At 36.0% G+C, this 23,790-nt stretch overlaps 1 protein-coding gene across 1 annotated transcript in view; it reads right to left on the bottom strand.

Annotated features, from left to right (window-relative positions):
- The window catches only part of LOC109081343 (inositol-tetrakisphosphate 1-kinase-like), a 53,190-nt gene that overhangs the window by 24,843 nt on the left and 4,557 nt on the right, over window positions 1–23,790 (bottom strand). The window contains exon 3 of the mRNA XM_042774353.1: window positions 8,690–8,714. Coding sequence (XP_042630287.1) covers window positions 8,690–8,714 — 25 coding nt within the window. The remainder of the gene's footprint in view (window positions 1–8,689; window positions 8,715–23,790) is intronic.

Raw genomic sequence — 23,790 nt, 5'->3', positions numbered from 1 at the left:
GATAGCTAAAAATTGATAGCCTGAATGCACTGTAAGTTGCTTTGGATAAAAGCGTCTGCTAAATGCATAAATTTAATTTAATTTAATTTAATTTAAACAACAACAGCAGCTAGGGGTGGGCGCTATACCAGTATGAAAGTGACTACCGGTATTATGTTGTTCCATGATATGGATTTTGCTATACCGTGAATACCTTTATATATTCATGAAATTAAAATTTTGCATTTATATAGTTTGGTTCATTTTGGTATGCTTTAGAAATTTTAACAAATGACGATAAAAAGTCGAGGCTGAACATTTTTTTTGTCCTAGCTGTGTGCAATGCTGTACTACACAAGCATTAGTAATCAAACACATAGAGCATTGTAACATACCAAATCAATGGAGCACAAATCGCCTACTCCAGTGGTTCCCAAACTGAGGGATCGTGTACAGTGAGCCATGTAGAAATGTAAGTGAACGATGCATGGTTCTGCTCTAAGCATAGGCGGAAATCCCGGGGGGGGGGGGGGCGGGAGCGGGATTACAATTTAGTGTCAGGGGTAGACAAGGCCAAACTACGCTGTGTATTGTAAATAACAATGTTTTATACTTTAAATAACTTTGTAAGTATTAAAACAACACACAAACGGGGCAAAAATGAGTTTAAGTTTAGAAACATTTTGAGTCTCCCCCTTGCTTGCCCCACTGTGCTTGGGTCCAAATGCCTGCTTTCCTCTTTTACATCAATCAGTGTTGCCAAGTTTGCAGTTTTCCCTTGGTATTGGGCTACTTTAACACTGTTGCCGCGGGCTGAAGCGCCCCTAACGTGATATTTAGCTTGTGGAATGCAAATTTTACCGGTGGACACCATCAAAAAACTGGGCGAAATCCCCTTGAAACGTAATTGGGCTAGTTTGGTGTAGCAATTGGGCAGGTTTTTTTTTTGCAAAAACCTGGCCAGTGGCAACCCTGCATCACCTTCACACACACACAAACAAGTCCGGTGAGTTTGAAAAAGTCGATAGTTGTGGAACTCGGCTGTTTAGGCTATTTTATTCACTTAAACATGAGATGAGGTGATTATTTTCTCTTTAATACAGATGATGCCAATGTGTATATATATATTTAAATTTGATAGTGACTGTATATGAACTGCAGTCCAAATCTATTATAATCCAGCAGCTGTATAATCTAATGTATATAGAAATATAAAATATTATCTGGAATATATTTAATATTTTTATTTGATACAGTATTATTTTACTCACTATTGTAGAACTGTTAGAGGCATAATCATGGAAAGAAACATTAAATGATTATTATTTATTATTCTTATTAATATTGTCACGAGTGGGGCGGGGCCCGAGAGCCGTGGGAATGGAGCGAGGCCGGTGAAGTAAATGATAATGAGCGACACCTGCGCCACTCACTTGTCTCGAGTCCCACGAAGGAGCTCTGGAAGTATAAAAGGAGGAGCGAGGACAGTGAAGGACGAGAGAGGACCAGGCCTGGACTTTATTTTATTGTTGTTTTATGCGTCAGTCGTAAGGTGCTGCTACTTTTACTTTTGTTTTGTGTTTGTTCATTTGTTTATTAAAGTTTTATGTTTAAATGTTCGCCAGTTCCCGCCTCCTCCTTCACGATCTTTGAACGTTGTTACAAACATTTTTAAACTATTCATCATTTTACAAATAAATAAATAAAAACAAATATTTTTATTTACAATTACAATTATTTTTATTTATACATATTATTGATAACTGTCCTTCACACCCAAATGGTGTTGCATTAAATAAATTTATCATTAACTAGGGTTGCCAGTTAAATATTTTTTATTAATTTAACCATATTTCTTCATTTTTGCCTTTCCAATTTTCCAAAGTCACTGGAAAATTATGTGCAGTGCATAATGTTCAAGTTTTTCTTCTCCAGTGGTAATATCTCGTGTCATCTTAAGCCCGAAACACACTGCACAATTTTCAGCTGTCCCAGACCAAAGATTGGCATTGTGAAACAATCGTGGCGATTTCTGAGATCGTGGTCATATGTCGTACAGTAAGAGAGGGCAACCAAAGATAGTCTACGATCATTTTCTGACTGTCAGAAATTCAACATGATCATCGCACAGTGTGTTTGCTGCTACGACCCACAATACTGACCAGCCAATAAAAACGCAACATGAAATCAACGCGAAAACATAAAACTGCATAACTCAAGCTCTTACCCCTTTTGCCGCTTCCTTTTTTCTCAGCACACATAAAAACTACAACTGCCAAAGAGTGATTCATCATGCTTTTTTTGTTTACCACTAACGCATGCTGATGAGGTTTTATTCTTCTATAGTAATGTGCATCGTAGTCTACAACTCAATCGGTGTCGTACCCAAGTTTATCAGATCCATGTCGCACAGTGTGATTCGCAATGATCTTATAGGATTCCTAAAATCGCGCAGTGTGTAGAAACCTTTATTCATGATGCTGAGAGCCACTTCCTTTTCTCCATTCACGTCTGTGTAGAGACACGACCATTCAGTTATTCATGATGCTTTAAGCCATCTGAGACACAAGTAACTAAACACCAACGTCTATCTGCCTGCTACTCAAGCTACTACATGACCTGTGACGGCTGTCTCTGCCTTAAAACGCATTTCCATAGCTTATTTTCACTTACTGTTACACAGCCAAAAACCACAAGCAACCAAACAAAATTTATATGCAAATAAATAACCAATTTGAATCTATATCTATTCACGGTATGTCAAATTCCTCCTGTCCTTATGAGAGCTGATGCCTGAAATGAGCAGGCAGAGGTCAGAGACTGAGCCGATGACGCAGATGGCTGCCAGAGGGAGATGTGCAGAATAAGAACCCAACAATGAATTTAGGTGAGCGGTTCAGCCAGCAACGTCCTAAAGCTGTCATTCAGAGTTAAAATCATCAGGATAAGAGCTGATTATAACCAGCAGCAACTTTGAAAGTAAGGCATTAATGAACCACAGGGGGAAAAAAACACACACACACAAGGAAGTGCATTTCTGCCTGTTAACCATTTGGAGCATAATAATAGTGTTCCTTTTTCAAATCTGTCATTATTTAAAACACAAATGAATGATTTTGAATGAAACCTAATGGGCGGTTCACACAGAATGCATCTTTATGTCTAAAAACAGTGCAAAGGAATGTTTTTTTTTTTTTTTTTAAAAGTGCAGCTTTTTGTTAAACTTTAAAACACTGCATAGTCTACAGTGTATGAATAAAACATACATTGATTCTCATTAAAGCTACTGAAGTTATTCGTCAAGAGAAGTAAATGGTTAACATTAATAACAGACAGGAGCAGGTTTGCATTATAGGCTTTAAGACCAAATCGGTATTAACATGCTTCTGATTTTCTTTACAACTGTTTGCCTGCTTACATAACTGACTGTCTTCATGTAAATACTCGCCAAGATGAACATTTCAGCACATTTCTGTGTATACTTGACCATTTAGGCACGAGCCTGAAACCCAAAATATACTTTGCTCGTCCGTGTTCTGCTCGGTCTCAGAGCACATGCACAGGAACTACATGCAGCACAATGACCGTTTTATCTTGATTATCATGCTTTCATAACTGTTAGATGTCAAAATCAAAACTAAAAGTAAAATTTGATTCATCGCACAGCCCTGCTGCTAGCTCACATTGAATTTTTTTTTCAGATGATGGAGACCAATGATTTAATCTGGTTAATGCAGTAGTTGCAGCTTCTGTAGCTTTTTTTGTACCATATTTGTGTGTCTTCAAAAGATTTGGATTAAACTACTCAGTTCATATTGATTACTTTTAAGATGTCTTTATGGAGTGTCAAATTTTGGTGGAATAATAAATAAATTGTTTAAGAGGTCGGAGCAAGTTGTAACATTGATGCAAATGTTTTTTTTTTATTTTATTTTTTTATAATGAGCACTGATGAATAGTTTACAATAAAACCAGCAATGGTATTAAAACTTAAATAGTGTCAATTTTGACATCAGGTTGATTTTATAAACACATCTACAGTAAAATATTCCATTTGTAAAACCAAAAAGAGTCTCAGATAGAAGAAAGAAGCAGAGGCAGGGGGTAATTCTATCCCTGCTGATGTCATCACTCTTTACATCTTCCCTCATTCATGAAATATTGACACTCTTCTCTTCCCAGCCAGCGTTCGTGTTTGATGGATCCATTTTAGAAAATAAGTGGGGAATTAAAATAAAAGCACACTGGGAAGATAGATAAGTACCCTAGAGTCTGTGTCTCTGGGTATTATGTGGAGCACATGAAGATGACCAGAGGAAATGACTAGAAACCACGATAGAGGGGCTTGACTAATTATTCGACACATTATGCCCATCAGTCAAAAGAAAAAAGAAAAAAAAAAAAGGACCTAAAGGATTCTTCATGGACCAATGCATTTGAGAGAAACAGGAAATGTTCTTCATCCTAATGGAGTCTCACAGCCTCAAAGCTGAAGGATTAATCATGAATCATGTAGCATTTAGCGGGGAAATGAGCCTGATGAAGTCATTGTGCAGGTTAACTTTACTGGATTACACAGACTTAACAAGATTGACCAAACAAGAATAAGGAAGAGAGATGACGAGCATTATTACAACAACAACAACAACAACAAAAACTTTGACTAAAATGTTTCATTACAAGTTTGAGGGCCTAAATTCACAAAATGTATTTGGAAATATTGTAAAAATGCTAAAATTAGATATAAGGACAGTCCACACTAGCAAATAAGGTTTAAATATGGGCCACAAGCTAAAATTAAATTCTAAAATGTTGTGTTATGGTGAGAGTAAGAGTATAGCTTTCACAATTAAATAAAACTAAAAAGGCTAGTTTGCCCAAAAAGCAAAATTCTGTCATCATATACTCATTACATTACTACACTACTGTTCAAACACTTAGGGTTGTTAAAAATTGTTTTTCTTCATATGTTCACCATGACTGCATTTATTTGACTAAAAATACAGTAAAATAGTAATATTGCTGATGGGCATGTTCTATTTTTTGTGCAATGCATCAATAATAATATAAAGAAGCACTTCTTATAATTATCATCAATGTTGAAAACAGTTATATGTGGAGACTGTGATACTTTTTTTTTTGGATTCTATGATGAAAAGAAAGCTTAAAAATAAAAACCTTTTGCAACATTTTAAATGTCTTCACTGTCACTTTCAATCAATTTAATGTGTCCTTGCTGTATAAAACGTTTCATTTCTTTAAAAAAATAAAAAAACCAAGCCCATGCTTTTCAGGTCAGGCACAGTGTATTAATGTGAAACACACACACAAAAATATTTTGAAAATTATTTGTTTTCTATATATATTTTTTATACAATGAAAGTCAATGAGGTCCACTGATACAATTTTCATTTTTGTCTGAACTACGTCTTTAAGTAAAGGGAAGTCAACAGAAGGTCCTCAAAAGTACATGTAAACTAATTTATGCGATTTTTTTTTTTTTTTGTGTGTGTTTTTTTGTGAAGTGAAGGCAATTCCAAGTAGCCTGTACTGGGCTATTTATTCACCAGAGACTCCTGCCTTTGTTTTTCCCACACTTAAATAAAAGACATGAGGCCTAAAGGGACTGCTCATTTTGTAGATATTTTCATGAATTAATGTGACCCCTGATTACAGTAAATGTCACACACGCACATAAAAAGTGATGAGGTCGCTAAGAGAAAACAAGGTCAAACGACAGATCTCAGAATCAGACAACATTTTTATAATGCCAGAGTTTTCTAGGTGGCTGCTAGATGGTTATTTAAGCCTCTATGATATTTTAGTTCCAACAATATTTTATGATGTTCTTTCCAGCAGGTATTACAGAGAACTGGTATTATTGGAGGAACTATCTACATAACATGTCACTGTAAGTTATCACTCGTTTTGCACTATAGGTTAAGGAAGCTGTGTGAAGTGAGTCTGTGAACTTTAGCATCTAAGTCTGTGAGGATCTTCAAAAGTTCATATTCATTGTTGTCATTTGCTGAAACAGTGTTCGGTTTACTGGCAAGGATTTTGCTGTGGTCTCTTCGTGAAAGGAATGCTTACCAGACCTTTGTTGAATGTTCAAATGTTAACATTAGCATGCTCAGCCGAAACCAATGAGAACAATTTTGGCTTAACTATCAAAACAGCATCTCCAATGAAAACAAGCTAACCACACTTTTCGCTTCCAAAAACAAACTGAACCAAAAGAGAGGCAGAAATATTTTGTGTTTAGCACTTTTCAGTACTAAACACCTGCTTAATCTCCTAGGATTTAGGAATCGAGCTTGGGCCAGTAAGATTATCAACAGGCCCTGAGCATTTCATGCACATATTCAGTTCATCCGTCTACTGTAATACGCAAATAGCTGCATACGACACATCTTTCTACTTCTACTGTAAACTACTACAAAAGGTTCTTCCTATAAACCTTTCAAGACAGACCTACAATGAACACAGCAGTTGTTAAGGATTGCGATATGCCAGAAGCCTCAAGTCAGTAAGATTTAATTTTTTTATGCATTTAATAGAGTGCATTACTGCCCGCCCACTTTTCTCTGGAAGTCTTTTTCTAATAGGGAGTTTTAAAATGTCTTTGTTAAAGCATTATAAACCAGCCAGCTACGAGGTGAATCACAACTATAAAAAAAAAACCTAGTTTGAAGATTAAAAAAATAAAATAAATGTATTTGAAAATCGTTAGGGCTGGGTATCATCATTCAAAACTTTCGATATCGATACCGATACTGATACCGATACCTTGACTTCGATACTGGTTCCTGAACGATACTTTTTTCGATACTAATTTTATGAAATTCACTTTAACAAGATTACATTACCTCAAAAAAACTTTGCTTTTATTTTATTTTTTTCAGTTTGTTGACATCTTTACAGAATCAAAAGACACATCTCCTGAGTCTTTCATTTTAAAATGCGAAGCTTAGACAGAATCATAATTTCTATTCATTTTCTACTGATTTACGTGATCTAATGCGCATTAGCTGCTTCCAGCAGTGTCTGCCTGTGTTTTCTCTTCTGCGATCGCTGTTCTGACTCAGAGGAAGCTCATTCGCTGCTCATATTGTCACTCATATTACGCGTTCATCACCCGCCCTGTCTTCTATGACGAATGTCCATTACACTTCCGTGTTCAGTTCTGTACATAGGAAACCCAGGAAAACATTTCTACGGATGAAACATGAAGCTAATAAACATACGATTACAACAGTATATGATTTGTATGTGATTTTCATAAGATTCTGCCTATCTTCATAGCAATAGGGTGTGAAATGTTAAGCAGGTGTGGTGATTAGCTTGATATAAAAGGCTACAAATAACATATTTCAGCAACATTATATGACCAAAACCCATATTAGATCACATTTGGAAGTTACTACAAACAGTTAGTGGTGGTTTAAAGTGAGTTTTGAGTAAAAGCGTAGTATAAAACCTATAAATTGTCTTATGTAGCATGCTGCTACAGTGTGCATGAATGGTCACGTTCCACACGTTTTCCATGATGCATGAGCCAATCACCAGCTCTTGATTTAGGCACATCAAGGATGCTTATTGGTTCACAGACGTTGATGAGATTAACCCCTTGGAGGTATCAAAATTTGGTACCGATCAACAATTCATTTTTTGATATTCAGTAATATCGAGGCAATTCAGTCGGTGCCTAAAAAGCATCAAACTCGATACCCAGGCCTATAAATCTGACAAAAAGACAAAGGTTATAAACTGTGCACTTGACGGCTTTAATAAAGGAAATCACTACAAAAAGCACTGTGAATGACAATTTTTGCAAAAACCTTTTTGACTTACTAACTAGTGTGAGTAAATGATGACAATTTTAATTTTTGGGTGAGGTCATTTGCAGAGCTTCATGGGAGTGTAAGTTCATGTTCAAGTTCACATTTATTTATAAAGCACATTTAAAAACAAGTGTTGTACCAAAGTGCTGTACAATTTTAAACAGTGTGAGGATAAACAGTGTGAGTGTGAGGATGCTAAAGAGTTATTTTGGTGCGATTTGCTTCAGTTAACAACCTTAAAGCTCCCAGTTGGTCTGTCTTTTTTAAGATTTGAGTTATTGTTAAAAATCAATTCTCCCATGGAGAAAATGCATGGGATTTTAAATCCTGAAACCAGCTGTTGCACTAAACAACTGCTGTACTACACTACCCATAATCCTGTAGCAAGATCCACCAATCAGAGAAGTTGCTTAAAGTTTAATGTTCAAAGAAACAAACAAACAAACAAACAAAAAAAGCTACCATTAGCTTTGCAGGTGTTTGGTCAACAACAAAATCCCCTGGCAACCAAACTGCACTGGATAAATTATGCTATGTTTTGCTGGTCTATGATGATCAACTGAGAGGATCATTTATCGTTACACACCTGTCTCTGGAACAGATTGCGAAACAGATTCAATCATTGTGTAACGTAGGAACTTTAAGTCATTGATGCGTAGAACTGAATATTCATCATTAACTTTTCCAACTTCAAACCAAGTTGTCTTGCACATTTCCAAAGAGATTGGAAATTTCAACTTTCTGAGTTGAATGGAACACAGCACAGGAAATCTCTACTAAAGAATTTTCTGAAAGACTCAATGTTGGTGATTTCCCCTATTAGATAAACATCTGAAACACATTTAATTGAGGTGAGATCCACTTACCTGAACAACTTCTATTCCTCTTTTCCTGAAAGAAACAAAAAAAGATATATTATTTTTTGCTTTTGACAAAAACTGATTGAACAAGAACAGGATATTAAATTTACATTTTGAAATTTAAGATACCATCAGAGCGGATTACATTCTGAAGCCTAGATAAAAATATCTGTTGCCTAGCAACACAGAGTTGCAGAGAAACCCTTACTGGCCGTAGGTAGCGAACCGACACCGCGGAAGCTGGTCTGAGCTAGAAACTGTCGTAAGTCAGAACCATCTAGAAAACTTCTACAACACACAACAAGGAGCATCTGTCACAAAGCAAGCGCTACTCCAGTGTCAGATTTCTCCCTAGCATTTCTACAAAAACAAGACATGCTGACACACAAGAATCAGTTCACTCGGTTTTCAAGTGGTCATATTTTGCACTCAAGATTGTTAAGTTAAACGTGCTGCACTTTGCTTTGTAGTAAGATCCTGAAATAGGGATCTTACTACAACATTACGCCTGCTGGTGAAGAAACCCTGTGGATGAGTTTATGGGGTCATTAGGAACACAGGCAACAATTTTCTCTTCTAACATCAGATTATTCAATGTCAAGATAATCATAAAGTGCATGAGCCAGAGCTTATTTATTATTCTGTCAGGAAACATCATGAGTGGGTTTGTGGGAGTTATTTTAATCTCAGTGTGAAATAACTTTTCTGTGTGGGTTGATTTATTTTGGGAGGAAGATTATTTTGGTGGGTGACAGATTACAAAAATTTTGATATGGAAACTGTAAAAAACATTTCTCGAGCTTTAAGGGGTGGTTTTCATAGAGCCCCAGTGCCTCCCTGGAAAACATTATGTCTGTCAGATCAAAAAGACGAAACATGCCTCAACTCCTCCTGAGCGTGGACTATGCGGTCAATATTACATTAAAGAAAACGCGTGATAGAAGGCGCGAAAGAATGACATCCGTTGTGAAAGGGAAATAATTAAAAGGAATTTTTCATTGACGATATAAATCAGAGGTCCTTGGCTAATGTAGCACTTAAATTTCAACACTCCCTCAGAAACTGAGTGGGAGTATCAATGTTTCAACAAGTCCTTTTCTACCTCCTTGGGCTTTCATAAACTTTACATTTTGGAGGATGATTAAATGTGATACAAATAAGTGAGATGAATAAAACAGACATTGGCATTTTTAAAGACCCCCTGTGGTGAAATCAAGATTTTAATGTTGTTTACATGTCTTTCTGGGGTTTTAATATGCTTCAAGACAATGAATGACAGTGATAACCGTTGATCCAATATTGCCACTGTGTAACATTTAACTACTTAAGTTAACTGAGTGAAAGTAGAGCAGGTCTGATCTGGTGCTAATTATCATATTCATAGGTCTGCGTATATACTCAATGAGATAAGGGTGCAGAGTTGCATTTAAAGCATTTTAAGACATGAAGAAATTGTTTTCATGGAAAAAAGCTTACTGTCCGATCATTTAAAAGTTTGAGGTCTTTAATTGTTAATATAATTGTAATTGTTTAGTACATAAAAACACATTAACTTTTTTTAATTATAATAATATTTTCCATAATATAATTGTTGATTTATTATATATATATATATATATATATATATATATATATATATGATAATATATATATATATATATATATATATATATATATATATATATATATATATATAAATAATAATGATAATACAGTCTTGGTGAGACTTCCTTCAAAAACATAAAAAAAAAAAATCTTACCCAAAACTTTTGAACAGTAGTGTATCTGCTTTGATTTAGGGCAGGATATACTACCAATCCTTAAAAAAAAAATACTGGGATAAAATGATCCAGAAGTGAATAAAATCTAACAGTGTAAAACGAGACATGGAGTTTAGGACATTGCTGGGTCACGGTGACAGATCAAGGCCGCTGGATTTAGAGATATGGACAGATGTAGGTGCAGCTCAGATTTCATTGGTTTTATTGTATTATCTAAATGAAGCAGAATACTGGCTAGAGAAAGCAAAACATAGTAAGCACGATCGCTTTTATTATGACTAAAATACGAACAAGGGTAAAAGAAGCATTTCAATAGAACAATGTGCTCAGTTTCAGACATTTTCCTCATAAAACTCCCAGGCTTCCTCATGAACCACCCACACTTAAAGGGATAATCCATCCCAAAATGAAAATCACTTACCCCCATGTCTTTCCAAACCCTTAAAAATTTTGTTCTTCTTCGGAACACAATTTAAGATATTTTGGATGAAAACCGGAAGGCTTGTGACTGTCCCATTGACTGCCAAGTAAATTACACTGTCAAGGTCAAGAAAAGTACAAAAAGCACAAAAAAGTAAGTGGTTTAACCGTAACATTATGAAGCGACAAGAATACTTTTTGTATGTGAAGAAAACAAAAATGGCGTCTTTATTCATCAATTTCTCTCATCTGTCTCTCTCCGCATCACCGTAGCCCCATTATGGAGAATATGAGCTGTACACAAACAGCGTACACTTTTCTGTGCCAGCCGCAACACAAGGACACGTTTTCTATGTGTATTTACACTTTGATTTGAATGAAAACAGCGCATCCGTGCAGCGTGACTGACATGAAGATTGCTTTCAGCAGATATTCTCCAAAATGACGCTACACTGATGTGGAGAGACACAGAAGAGACGAATTGTTGAATCATCATTTTTGTTCTCTTTGTGTACAAAAAGGATTCTTGTCGCTTCTTAATGTTACGCTTGGACCACTGATGGTAGATGGACTATTCTGATGATGCTTTTCAAACTTTTCTTGACCTTGACGGTGTAATTTACTTGGCAGTTAATGGGACAGTCACAAGCCTCCCGGTTTTCATCCAAAAAATCTTAAATTGTGTTCCGAAGAAGAACAAAGCTTTTACAGGTTGGGAACGACATGGGGTTAAGTTTTTAGAATTATTGTGATGACAATGTGAAAAAGAAAAATCACATGTTTAAGAATGTAGGATATATCTGTACCATACTGGTTACGGTCAATAATGGATATTTCATTGTGCACACTCATATTTTTATTTAATCTTTTTTTTTTTTTTACGTTTCTGATCAAACTGCAAAAAAGTGTATTTTTGTCTTGTTTTCCAGGATAAATGTCTAAAGTTTCTTAAATCAAGATACACTGAGAAGCAAAATTACATAAAATAAGAAGTCTTGTTTTATGTGAAATTGATCAAAGTGAAGTAAGTTTCTAAGATTTATTAACAAAAAAAAAAGAACAAATAAAAAAAGAACAAATATCTGCCAGTGGGCTCAGAAAAATCAACTTAATTCACACTGATAGATATGTGTTCTTGTTTTAAGCATAAACTCCCTTCATGTTCAATTTCTCAGAAAACAAAAATACCTTCAATTATTTCAAGTTAGTAAATGTATTTAAAAAGTTTGTATTGGAAAACTGTTTTGATATTTTGTATTTATTTATTTTTTGAATGAATTAATTTAAGACATTCTGCTCTGATTTAAGACCTTTTTAAGGCTTTAATTAGTGAAAGGTAGAATTAAGACTTGTACAGTATTTCATACTGTATATTACAATGTGGTGTTGCCTACATTTACTGGAAACATTTAAAACAATATTCCAGTACTTCCATAGATACAATTCAGAAATAAATGAACTTGATGTGAACAAATGTTAAAAATGAATGAATGAATGAATTTAATGAATCAATGAATCGATAAATGAATCAATCAGATCAGGGTTAAGTCCAAATAGAGCCTTGCATATGATTCAAATATAACGTTCATGTTTCAGTGAGCACATTCATATCACAGGCCTGGTGAGATGAGCACATGTGGTTATACCTCGCACGCAAGACTACACCAACCGTGATGGCTCTGCCAACTTCCTCAAAAATGAATACATACGCAAGGCAATACTGGACTTGAACTTCCTGTTGAATTTAGATAAACAAACGTTCAGCCGTTTTAGAGTGGTTGCATGTCTAGCTAGTCCCTGAAAGATTACTGATTGTCAACAGTATATTACACGCATCTGTCGATCCTGTTTCAGTTAGCGATTTTCATGTACATCTCATAATCAGCAATGAATAGCCTTCAATTTTGAATGCGATTTTGAGTAGCTTGTCAGTGAACTACAGCTCTGTGTAGTAAATGTGCTCGATCTGAACGCACGTGCTGGAGATGAACTACTAATCACAGGAGCGCCTTTACTGATGAGATGCGCAAGAAAATCACATTAGATTTTTTGCACAGCCCTAGTATTAGGCTTATTCAATATTAAACCAAATCTATTTGACAAGATTAATAAACATTCTGTAAAATGTGTGAACAGTACAGGAAGGGGTGTGAAATGGGACCTCATTTCTCTAGACCTTGGTTTATCCCTGCAGCTGCGAGCGAGGACTGCTTATAACGCTGGCAGGGAATATCACAACCAATCTCTGTCTGGGACGGGACACACACGCTTGCACATGTTAGTGGGCCAAATACTTGTGGTTACCAATAACACAAACCGCTTCGTTCTGACTCATCTGTTGTTGCTATGCTTCTCTTGTTGCCCTAGTTACAAACAAACTGGAAATGTTGCTTGATTAGTGTGTAGTCTGCAATTAATTGTGTAATGAAAACTGCGTTTGTACTGTGGACAATCACAATATTTCAAATCATGTAGATTGCTTATAGGGAGAAGTACATTATTATGAGATATATCTAGGGACCAGAATATCAAAAAATTGAAGGTGGACTCTTGGGCCTTTAAGTATCCAACAATGGCCTAGTAACAAGGCATGAGACGTTTTTCCATGTCAAAATAATTGCTAAACCTTTTATCACAGTATAGAAATAAGCAATAGAAACTTAGCAGTAGTTCTCCTAATAACAATTTTGTTAAATTTGTTCCATATAACAAAAAGCAATGTAAAACCTAATCCTCAAAATAATTAGGGCAAATTTAAATTAAACAAATTAACTTTTATTATTTAGAACTTTTTTTTCTTCTTTTGAGTTCACAAAACTATGGAAGCCCGTTTCCACCACTGAAAAAAAAACAAAAAATAAATAAATAATTTAATTGCAACTTTTTCATCTCACAATTCAGACTTTTTTTCTTGCAATTCTCAGTATACATCTTATAATTCGGACTTTTCTGAGAATTGCATGGTATAATTTCCCAATTGTGAGTTATAAAGTAAAAATTGTGGAAATATTAACTCTTAACTGTGAGATATTAAAGTCCAATTCTGAGGGGTAAAAACAAGACTATTTTATTACAATTGCAAGTTTATTTCTCACAATTCTGACTTTATAACTCACAATTGCGAAATAACAATTCTGGTTTTCTTTTACAGAAAGTAAAAAAATAAAAATAATTCAGTGGCAGAAACAAGCTTCCATACAAAAAAACAATACATTAAGTAATCTGAACTTCAGTTTCAGTTCTGCAGACTTAAAACTTGGAATTTCTTAACTTTAAAATGTGAATATACCTGACTACCTCAAGTTTTTTGAGTTTTGACAAGTTATTCGGGGTTTACAGTACACAAATACAATAAAATGATACACAATACAATGTATAAAGTAAACAAATTTTGCAAACAATAAAGAAAAACAATAAAGTATCAGAAAATCATTTACTTAAGATATGTTCTCTGGCATTATTTAAATGTAAAAATGTGAACACAAAATAAAAAATAAAAAATAATATTTGAAAATAAATATCCAAATCTTTATGTATTTGGTGCTGTTTGAGGAACACCATATATTTTTAAGTAGCCACAATAAATGGCCATTCACACAGAACACATTTTACATGAGATGCGGTGCACTGGAACAAAAAAATAAAATAAAAGGTTGCGAGCATTGCAGTCAAACACATCAATATAGTCCATGTTTACAAAGAAGAACGATGGTTAGTCAGTGCATTCTGTTTGAATGGTCCCTAACAACATGTAGGTGTATGTGTATTATTACCATGATATACAAGTCACGCCTACAACACACTTAAAACGACTTAAAACTCAGAACACTTTAGCAACCACATAGCAACATTCTGGCAACCATTCATAAAAGCAAGCACAACTCACATTTTCTTGTACCGTTTGCCAAAGAAAGAAAAAGAAAGCTGAAAAAAAAAAACAGCAACATGCAAGGCGGCAACAACAAAAGAAGAATAAAAGGAACGAAGAGGAATAAGCAGTCATGAAGGTAAGTAAATATACAACTATTTTTCTTGTTGGGTGAAGCATTTCTTTATATCTGTGATGAAAGCAATTATTTTTTGTCTGTCACTGTCATGAATGTCATTAGAAGATAATCAATGCCAAATGGATCTCGGGGGAAATCTAGATTAGAGCTCATAGAAGACTACTGGTCATGTAACATTGAAGAAACATGAAAAACGACATGACCGTGCTAGAGAAAGCCTGTCCTAGAAAATAATGCAGATGTGACAGGGGTCAGAACAGATCTTCCCTTGACCCAGATTGCCTCCGGACAGCTCGAGTAATTTGGCTGAAGAGGTTACGAAAGGATTAACATTTTAATCCACAAAATATTTTTAATCTGTGCTAGTGTGATTGACATGCTCATAAGGTCACCAATATATTCAAGTGACATTCAGACTCGCAGTAACTTGATTTACTCAAAAACGTAAATGTCCTTAAGTGGCCCAGACAGAGATCGGATTTGAACCCAATCAAACATTTCTGAAGAGAAATAAAAAATGCCCAACCAACTGTCCTCATCCAATCAGACAGAGCTTTAGAGGATCTGCAGAGAAGAATGGCAGAAAATCCTCAAAATCCAGGGGGCGTTGCACCAGCTGTACGCAGGTTATCCATTGAGGTATAGATATTTTAAACTGGTATCAGCAGGGTACTGGCTGATTGGAAAAAAAAATCTCTCAGGCTTTATTAAAGGGGTCATCGGATGCCCATTTTGCACAAGTTGATATGATTCTTTAGGGTCTTAATTAAAAGTCTATAACATACTTTGTTTAAAATTTCTCAATGGTAGTGTAAAAATCACATTTTTAAACCTGTCAAAATCAGCTCCGTTTACAGCATTTTTTCAAGTCCATGTTACTTTAAATGCTAATGAACTCTGCTGACCCCGCCCCTCTCTTCTGTGGGGTGACTAGCAGACTGAACTTAAGCCACGAAGCTGGCTAACTAGCAGATATTAGGAAAGATGATTTACAAAGACTCATAAAAAACCCATATTAATCACTTCTTGTGTAGATGAAGCTCTATCAAGAATGATTTGCGCTAACAGATGTATTTAGGCAGAATTTGAGGATTGGCTTATTCACTTCAAAGCGAAGCGAAAGTAACGTTAATCCCCTGTGTCTTCAGCATAAATATTATATATTTATATTCGTATCTCATTTATATTATATATAAATGTAAATATTTTATATATAAACTAAGCATTTTCTTAAATATATACATGCATGTTTGTGTATTAATATATACATAAATGTACAAAGTACACACGCATATATTTTATAAACAAAACCCTTTATTTTGGATGTAATTAATCGTTTGACAGCACTAATATTTTTCTTATACAAATGTATCAATTCACTTCAGAAGCACCCCTTAACTATAGACATGTGGAGCACTTTTTATGATGGATGCACTTTATTTTGCTTTAAAATCTCGACCCCCATTCACACACGTCATTATAAAGCTTGGAAGGAGTCAAAGTCTAATTTTTTAAGGGGTCATTGGTGTAATGCAATGTGTTTTATGTGGTTTAATGTCTCTAAAAAAAAAAAAAAACACTTATTTTCCACATACCGTACATTATTGTTTCTCCTCTATGCCCCCCGCCTTTCTGAAACGCGTCAATTTTTACAAAACCTCATCGTTCTGAAAACCGAGGTGTATGCTGATTGACAAAACAAACAAAACAAAATAATAACGCAAAATCTCAAGAAGTGAGAAGAAAACCCCTTAACACTGTGATGCCCTGTGTCACGATGTGATGAGACAAAACCAATAAAACCCATTACAAACGAGGCATTTGTTGCATCCAGTGGGGACATAATTACTAATTATAATAACTTGTACTGTCTTTTTACATGTTGTGTTGCGCATCACGCTGTGTAAACATTAAACCATAACATAGGGGTGGCGTTATGCAAATCTTCCCACATTGTGATGTAGATATGTGGGGGCATGTTAGAACGAGCCGTTTCAGGTAGGAGTGGTTGACTCTTAACTTTTATAAAGAATATCTTGTCTTCAGGGGGCAGCTGTGGCCTAATGGTTAGAGAATTGGACTTGTAACCAGTTGTTCCCCTGGCGCTGGATATATAGCTGCCCACTGCTCCGGGTGTGTGTTCACGGTGTGTTCACTTCTCACTACTGTGGGAGTGCACTTGGATGGGTTAAATGCAGAGCACCAATTCCGAGTATGGGTTACCATACTTGGCAAATGTCACGACTTTCACTTTCAGAATATCTCTTTGGATTTGAGACTTTAGTCTTTGCAACTTTACAGATCTTATTTATGCACCAAGAGCTTGTAACACTCCAAAGACAAAGAAAAAATTGAAAATCGCATCATATGACCCCTTTAATATAACTCCGATTGTACTTGTCTGGAAGAAGAAAGTCATATTCTCTCTTACAAGAGAAAACGACCATGGCTTGCAGCACCTATACTCTTAAAAATAAAAGTGCTTCAAAAGGTTCTTCACAGCGATGTCATAAAAGAACCATTTAGTCAAAGGTTCTTTAAAGAACCATCTCTTTCTTACGTTTTTATAATCTTTCACCAAAAATAACCTTTTGTGAGACAGAAAGGTTCTTCAGATGTTAAAGGTTCTTTATGGAACCATTTAGACAAGGTTCTTCTATGGCATTGTGATCCACCTTTATTTTTAAGAGTGTATGTTAAAAAACTGTGTGTAAAATAGGGCTGGTCCGAATACCAGTTTTTGCGCTTCGAAGCTTCGGTAGTAATCAACACCGAATATTCAAAGCTTCGAAGGGAGGGGGCTGAACATATTCTTCTCTCTAACATCGTGTCAACACCGGACGCCACACTGCGACAAAATACAATAGAACCTTTTTGCTGTCTACACTGGATGCGGCGCGGCTGACAAATTCACTACAGTAAACTGCTGCTGCATTCTATTTATAACGTACTGACACAAATTTCGGTGCAATATAGACACGCGACATGTTCAGAATTAATAAACTTTTAATTAACACCGGATTAACATGCCGGATAAAAGCAGTTTGTTTTTTTACACCAACAATATACTATAGGCGTACTACTTACAGAACTAAGGTGATTTTTTTAAACTTTATGTGCCGTTGTGGTTGGCAGTTCAAATCGCACATTTGGCACACTGCCTTTGTCTTTTCCTCACTCAATTTAAAGTGCTCCCACACAGCTGAGGTCTTCGGCATTTTCGTCTTCTCTTCCAGAAGAACTGAATCATGACATTCATTCAAGGGCGATTCATATTCAAGGGCAAATGAGATCCGTCTCGCGGCGGACGCCAGGTGTTTGAAAAAAAAAAAAGAATATTCGAATCTCAAAATTGAAAATCGAATGCCTACCCACTGAACGAATATTCAAATAATCTAATATTCTGGTCCAGCCAGAGTGCTCATGTGTTTTCCATGCAGTTAACCTCGGCTCACGTAATGTGTTCTTCCCACTCATTCAACTATGACAGTTGAGTTACTACGAAAAGACAGACATTGCAACACTGTAAAGTGATGAAACTATGACTCCATTTTCATAGGTTTAACGTTATATTAGCAGCTTGAAAAATACGCTGATTTGACCAGAGACCAGAAATGTAAAGAATCATTACAGAACGAGTCAGACTTCCACGTTCAGGAAAAAGGGGGTTATGAAAGAAAATAGCTCAGTTCTTGGAAATGTCCAGCCTCTACTTCCTGTTTCAATAGAAAATATGGATTTACAAAGAATAACGAGACAAATTTTCTCACACTACGGCTTCAGAAGACTAGGAATAGACAGCATGAGTCATTGTATTGGCACAGAAACAGAGAAATTTCTTCAATGTCAAATGATTTTGGAATGCCACGAGGGTGAGTAAATGATGAGTGAGGTTTGAGTGAAGTAAAAAATACGTACTAATGTGCGTAACATGCAAAAACATATCCCTCTTTGTTGACTGGCTGACAGAGTTCACCGCTTACAGTGATCACATTTTTGTATTCCGGCTTTCCTTCACTTTCTACAGTCACACAATTCCTCACACAGTCACAGCCACTGAGGAAATCCGATGCAATGCTAGCTTCACACATTAAACAATAGTTCATTCAGCCGGAGACAGTGACAGTGGGGCACAACGAGCAGCGCGTAAGACAAAAAAAAGACCAACCACACACACAATCTTTCAATACACCACACACATTTACAACACACACAAAGCCCTGTGTGTAACCTTAACCCTTTGTCGGTCCCGCAGTTTGGTTTTCTCGGGTTGCGCGGTCCATACAAACACAACACTCATGAGCATCGTTTCCAAGAGTGTTTTTTTTTTAATGCCAACTCTCACTCACTCATTCACTCTCTCTCTGCCTGCTGGCTAATAATCCAGGGGCCTTCGATGAGGAGTAAGCCAATCTGCCTGAATGCAGAGTCATAGGGAATAAAAGTGCTGGAACAGTGTTAAAACCCAGCCAGACCAAGACTGGTCACCTACACGCACCATGGAAAATCATTCAAGGGTATCACAGTTTGGATAGCAGAGATGCTTTAGCCAAAACACATTCAGAGCAGAACAAAACACAGGCTTGAAGGAAATACTGCAAATATTTTAACACGCTCACAAAACAAACAAACAAACTACCCCTGACAGCAAAGAAAGGACCTTTTTTTTCTGGGGGCAAAGAAAGGACTCTTTAAAAAAAAAAAAAAAAAAAAAAATCTTTTTTTTCTGGGGGCAAAGAAAGGACTGTTTAAAAAAAAAAAAAAAAAAAAAAAAAAAAAAAAAAAAAAAACCTATTCTCACCACCAATGCTTACAATGTTAAGGTCTTAAAAGTGGTTGCCAGGGCATTGCTGTTCAGTTGCTAAGGTGTTCTCTTATCACCAGTTGATAGGTGGTTGCTTACTAGTCCAAGTCAAAAGAGAGTGAAGGTGATATTCTGGACCCTAAATAGCTTTGTCCTAAAAACACTTTAGGACTAATTATAAGAGCTAATTACAGAATATAAACAATAACACAATAAGAAATACACACACACACACACACAAAAAAAAAATATTTTCTTAAGAATAATACTCAGGACGATGCCTTCTAATACAACTAATTCAATAATTATGTACATTTTAAATAATATTTTAAATGCAATATGAAAGGAATAACAGTCCATACACCTCAGGAGTGCATTATTGTCTAATAATTTAACAGACCAGACTGAATTATTCTGCTTATACTAGTTATCACACCTCAAATATTATATTATATTTTTGTCCTTAAAACGCTCTTGTGTGTAGGATTCATTTTAGAGCTAGTAACGGAGGCTTGAGCCATTGATAGTAATGCAGTTATTGATGCAGTTATGAAAGAGAAAGAGAGAATTAGCCGAGTCTGTGAGTCTCTCAACATGGTTCGAAAGCAGCATCTCTACTAATAGTGAAACTGCAAGTACATCTGCTTCAAAAATGCCGTTACAACTTCGCCAGTGAGAAATGACAAGGAGCTTTTAAGTTGCTAAACTATTTTACTGATAAAATCCCCAGAGCAGCTAGTGTATGTTTCTGTATGTGTCAGAACTGTATGTGTGTGCGTTTGTAAGGGAGAGAGCAGAAGAAAGAGTATGTGCTTTCTGTATTAACCCTCTGTGGCCGACTAACGCAAATATGCGTTTTGAGGCATTTTCTCCTGATAACCCTGAAAAGAACTTAATTTACACTTTCAGTTTTGATCGTACAGATAAGAGCAATACATCAATCGAATCTGTAAAGGGTCTACTTTTATTTGTTTACGCACATGATAACAACAAAACTTTGTGCATTTATAAAATAAAGAAAACAAACAGACTGCGCTGTCTGCAGCCTTGGTCTGTGGTGATCTTCATTTAGAAACGCGTCATTAAAATGAACTGTAACTCAGAGACTACTCAACACAGAGACGTGAGAGATAGATCTATAGGAAGCTTGACATGTCTACTTTTAAACTGACTAAGTGCTACCAAAAAAAAATATTCTGTGATAAAGTAATCCATATGAAACCAACGCGATGTCTAGTCTTTCACGTCTCCCTTCATTACAGGTGCTGGTCATATAATTAGAATTTCATCAAAAAGTTGATTTATTTCACTAATTCCATTCAGAAAGTGAAACTTGTATATTATATTCATTCATTACACACAGACTGATATATTTCAAATGTTTATTTCTTTTAATTTTGATGGTTATAACCGACAACTAAGGAAAATCCCAAATTCAGTATCTCAGAAAATTAGAATATTACAATTACAATTGTAATATTACAATAGTAGACCAATACAAAGAACGGATTTTTAGAAATCTTGGCCAACTAAAAAGTATGAACATGAAAAGTATGAGCATGTACATCACTCAATACTTAGTTGGGGCTCCTTTTGCCTGAATTACTGCAGCAATGCGGTGTTGCATGGAGTCGATCAGTCTGTGGCACTGCTCAGGTGTTATGAGAGCCCAGGTTGCTCTGATAGTGGCCTTTAGCTCTTCAGCAAAATTTACTTTCATCAGAGAACATAACTTTGGACCACTCAGCAGCAGTCCAGTCCTTTTTGAAGCGAGACGCTTCTGACGCTGTCTGTTGTTCAAGAGTGGCTTGACACAAGGAATGTGACAGCTGAAACCCATGTCTTGCATACGTCTGTGCGTAGTGATTCTCGAAGCACTGACTCCAGCTGCAGTCCACTCTTTGTGAATCTCCCCCACATTTTTGAATGGGTTTTGTTTCACAATCCTCTCCAGGGTGCGGTTTTCCCTATTGTTTGTACACTTTTTTCTACCACATCTTTTCCTTCCCTTCGTCTCTCTATTAATGTGCTTGGACACAGAGCTCTGTGAACAGCCAGCCTCTTTTGCAATGACCTTTTGTGTCTTGTCCTCCTTGTGCAAGGTGTTAATGGTCGTCTTTTGGACAACTGTCAAGTCAGCAGTCTTCCCCATCATTGTGTAGCCTACAGAACTAGACTGAGAGACCATTTAAAGGCCTTTGCAGGGGTTTTGAGTTAATTAACTGATTAGAGTGTGGCACCAGGTGTCTTCAATATTGAACCTTTTCACAATATTCTAATTTTCTTAGATACTGAATTTGGGATTGTCCTTGGTTGTCAGTTATAATCATCGAAATTAAAAGAAATAAACATTTGAAATATATCAGTCTGTGAGTAATGAATGAATATAATATACAAGTTTCACTTTTTGAATGGAATTAGTGAAATAAATCAACTTTTTGATGATATTCAAATTATATGACCAGCACCTGTATATATAATGCGACCACGCCCACGCAACGAGCGCGCTATTGGCATTATAATGGTCGCGGCGGGTAAACGCCCCATAACAACAAAGAAAGCAGCAAGTTTTTTACATTTTACTTTGCACTTCGGGCTGAGAGGAATGAGACTGAATTCACCGCAGAAAAGACTTGTTGTGACAAATAAGAAAGAATTCCCCTCAAGAAGCTTTGGATTACCTTTGGATTATTGATGCAGCAGCTTGATCAAGCAGAGATCCTAAACATGATTAAGTCTTTTTTTTATCATCCTACTTGTATTAGTTTTCACATAACCTGTACACATTTTACTAGCTAGACTTTTTTCAAACTATAATTCCTGACTAAATGTATAATCAAGTGAAACATTATAATGTTTCATTTACAGCATCGAAATGTCTCACCATGCCAGGATGTTTTTTTTTATGTTATATAACATAAACAGCAATACGATATAAAAAAATATTGTTGCTAGCTTAATGTCAGTAAGAATGTAAGATTGTACTCTTCTCTCACAGTCACACACCTGGCTGAATGGCTCATTATGCAGCTAATTATGCGGGTCTTTGTCTTCTCAGGTGTGAATCACAGCATTATGCAGGATAGTTGACGCCTTCTCGCATATACCTTTCCTACACAAAAAGTGTCTTAAAAAATGTAAATCAATATATTGTTTTCTGTGAGCGAGTAATCAAGATGATTTTTCACATCATTTTAAAGCAAAAACTCTTAGGCTTCAAAATCTGTTCTCTAAAGTCTTGTGAACAAATGTTCTCTAGGTGTTTTATTGCCTTATTTCAGTGACTTCAAAAACTAACCATCACACAAACCATGCATAAACGTCGCTTTCTCAAAAACACAATTATGTACATACATGCTGCTCACATATTATTGTAGCCCAGTTTGTGCTGATTACAGTGTTATTAGACTTTATGTGTTTGCAAGCAACTGAAAAAAACAAATATCAGGGCATGTCAAAACTTCTCTAGGCTCCCAAAACACCTTCAGGCCCCAGAGGGTTAATAAAACATCACCATCACAAGCTTTCATCCAAAAATATCTTAAAATGTGTTCCGAAGACGAACAAAGCTTTTACGGGTTTGGAATGACATGGTGGTAAGTGAATAATGACAAAATTTTCATTTTGCAATGGAGTATTCCTTTAAAGTTACCTATATATTAAAAGGTGGCCAAGGCGGCCAAAAATGTTGATTGGGAGTCATGGCAAAACAATACAGCAACATACTCGACAGATTTCATCCATGTTACTGTTTATGATACAGTTACACAGTCGTCAAGGATACGCAGAGATCACATGGGAAGCCACGCCATAATTTTTGAAAGTCTCCGTTTTGGTCCGTTTACACTGAAACGCAACCCCGGAGTTTTCAAACTAAAACTGGGTCAGCAGGGTCATATTGCAGCCGGAGTTTTCAAACTAAAAAAGCGGGAGCTAGACTTGTCTAAAAACGCAGGCCTATTTAGGAAAAGTTCCTCCTCCGCGGACAGGCGCGCTCTTTTTGAAAACAAAAGGGTGCGACTAGTGTAAATGGGGCCCTAATGAATATCCTCATGAAAAATTTTATCATTGCAGATAAAAAACTCAGCTCTGTCT

The sequence above is a fragment of the Cyprinus carpio genome, chromosome A17 (genome assembly GCF_018340385.1).
Source record: "Cyprinus carpio isolate SPL01 chromosome A17, ASM1834038v1, whole genome shotgun sequence".
NCBI lineage: Eukaryota > Metazoa > Chordata > Actinopteri > Cypriniformes > Cyprinidae > Cyprinus > Cyprinus carpio.
This window is presented reverse-complemented; position numbering and strand designations above follow the sequence as displayed.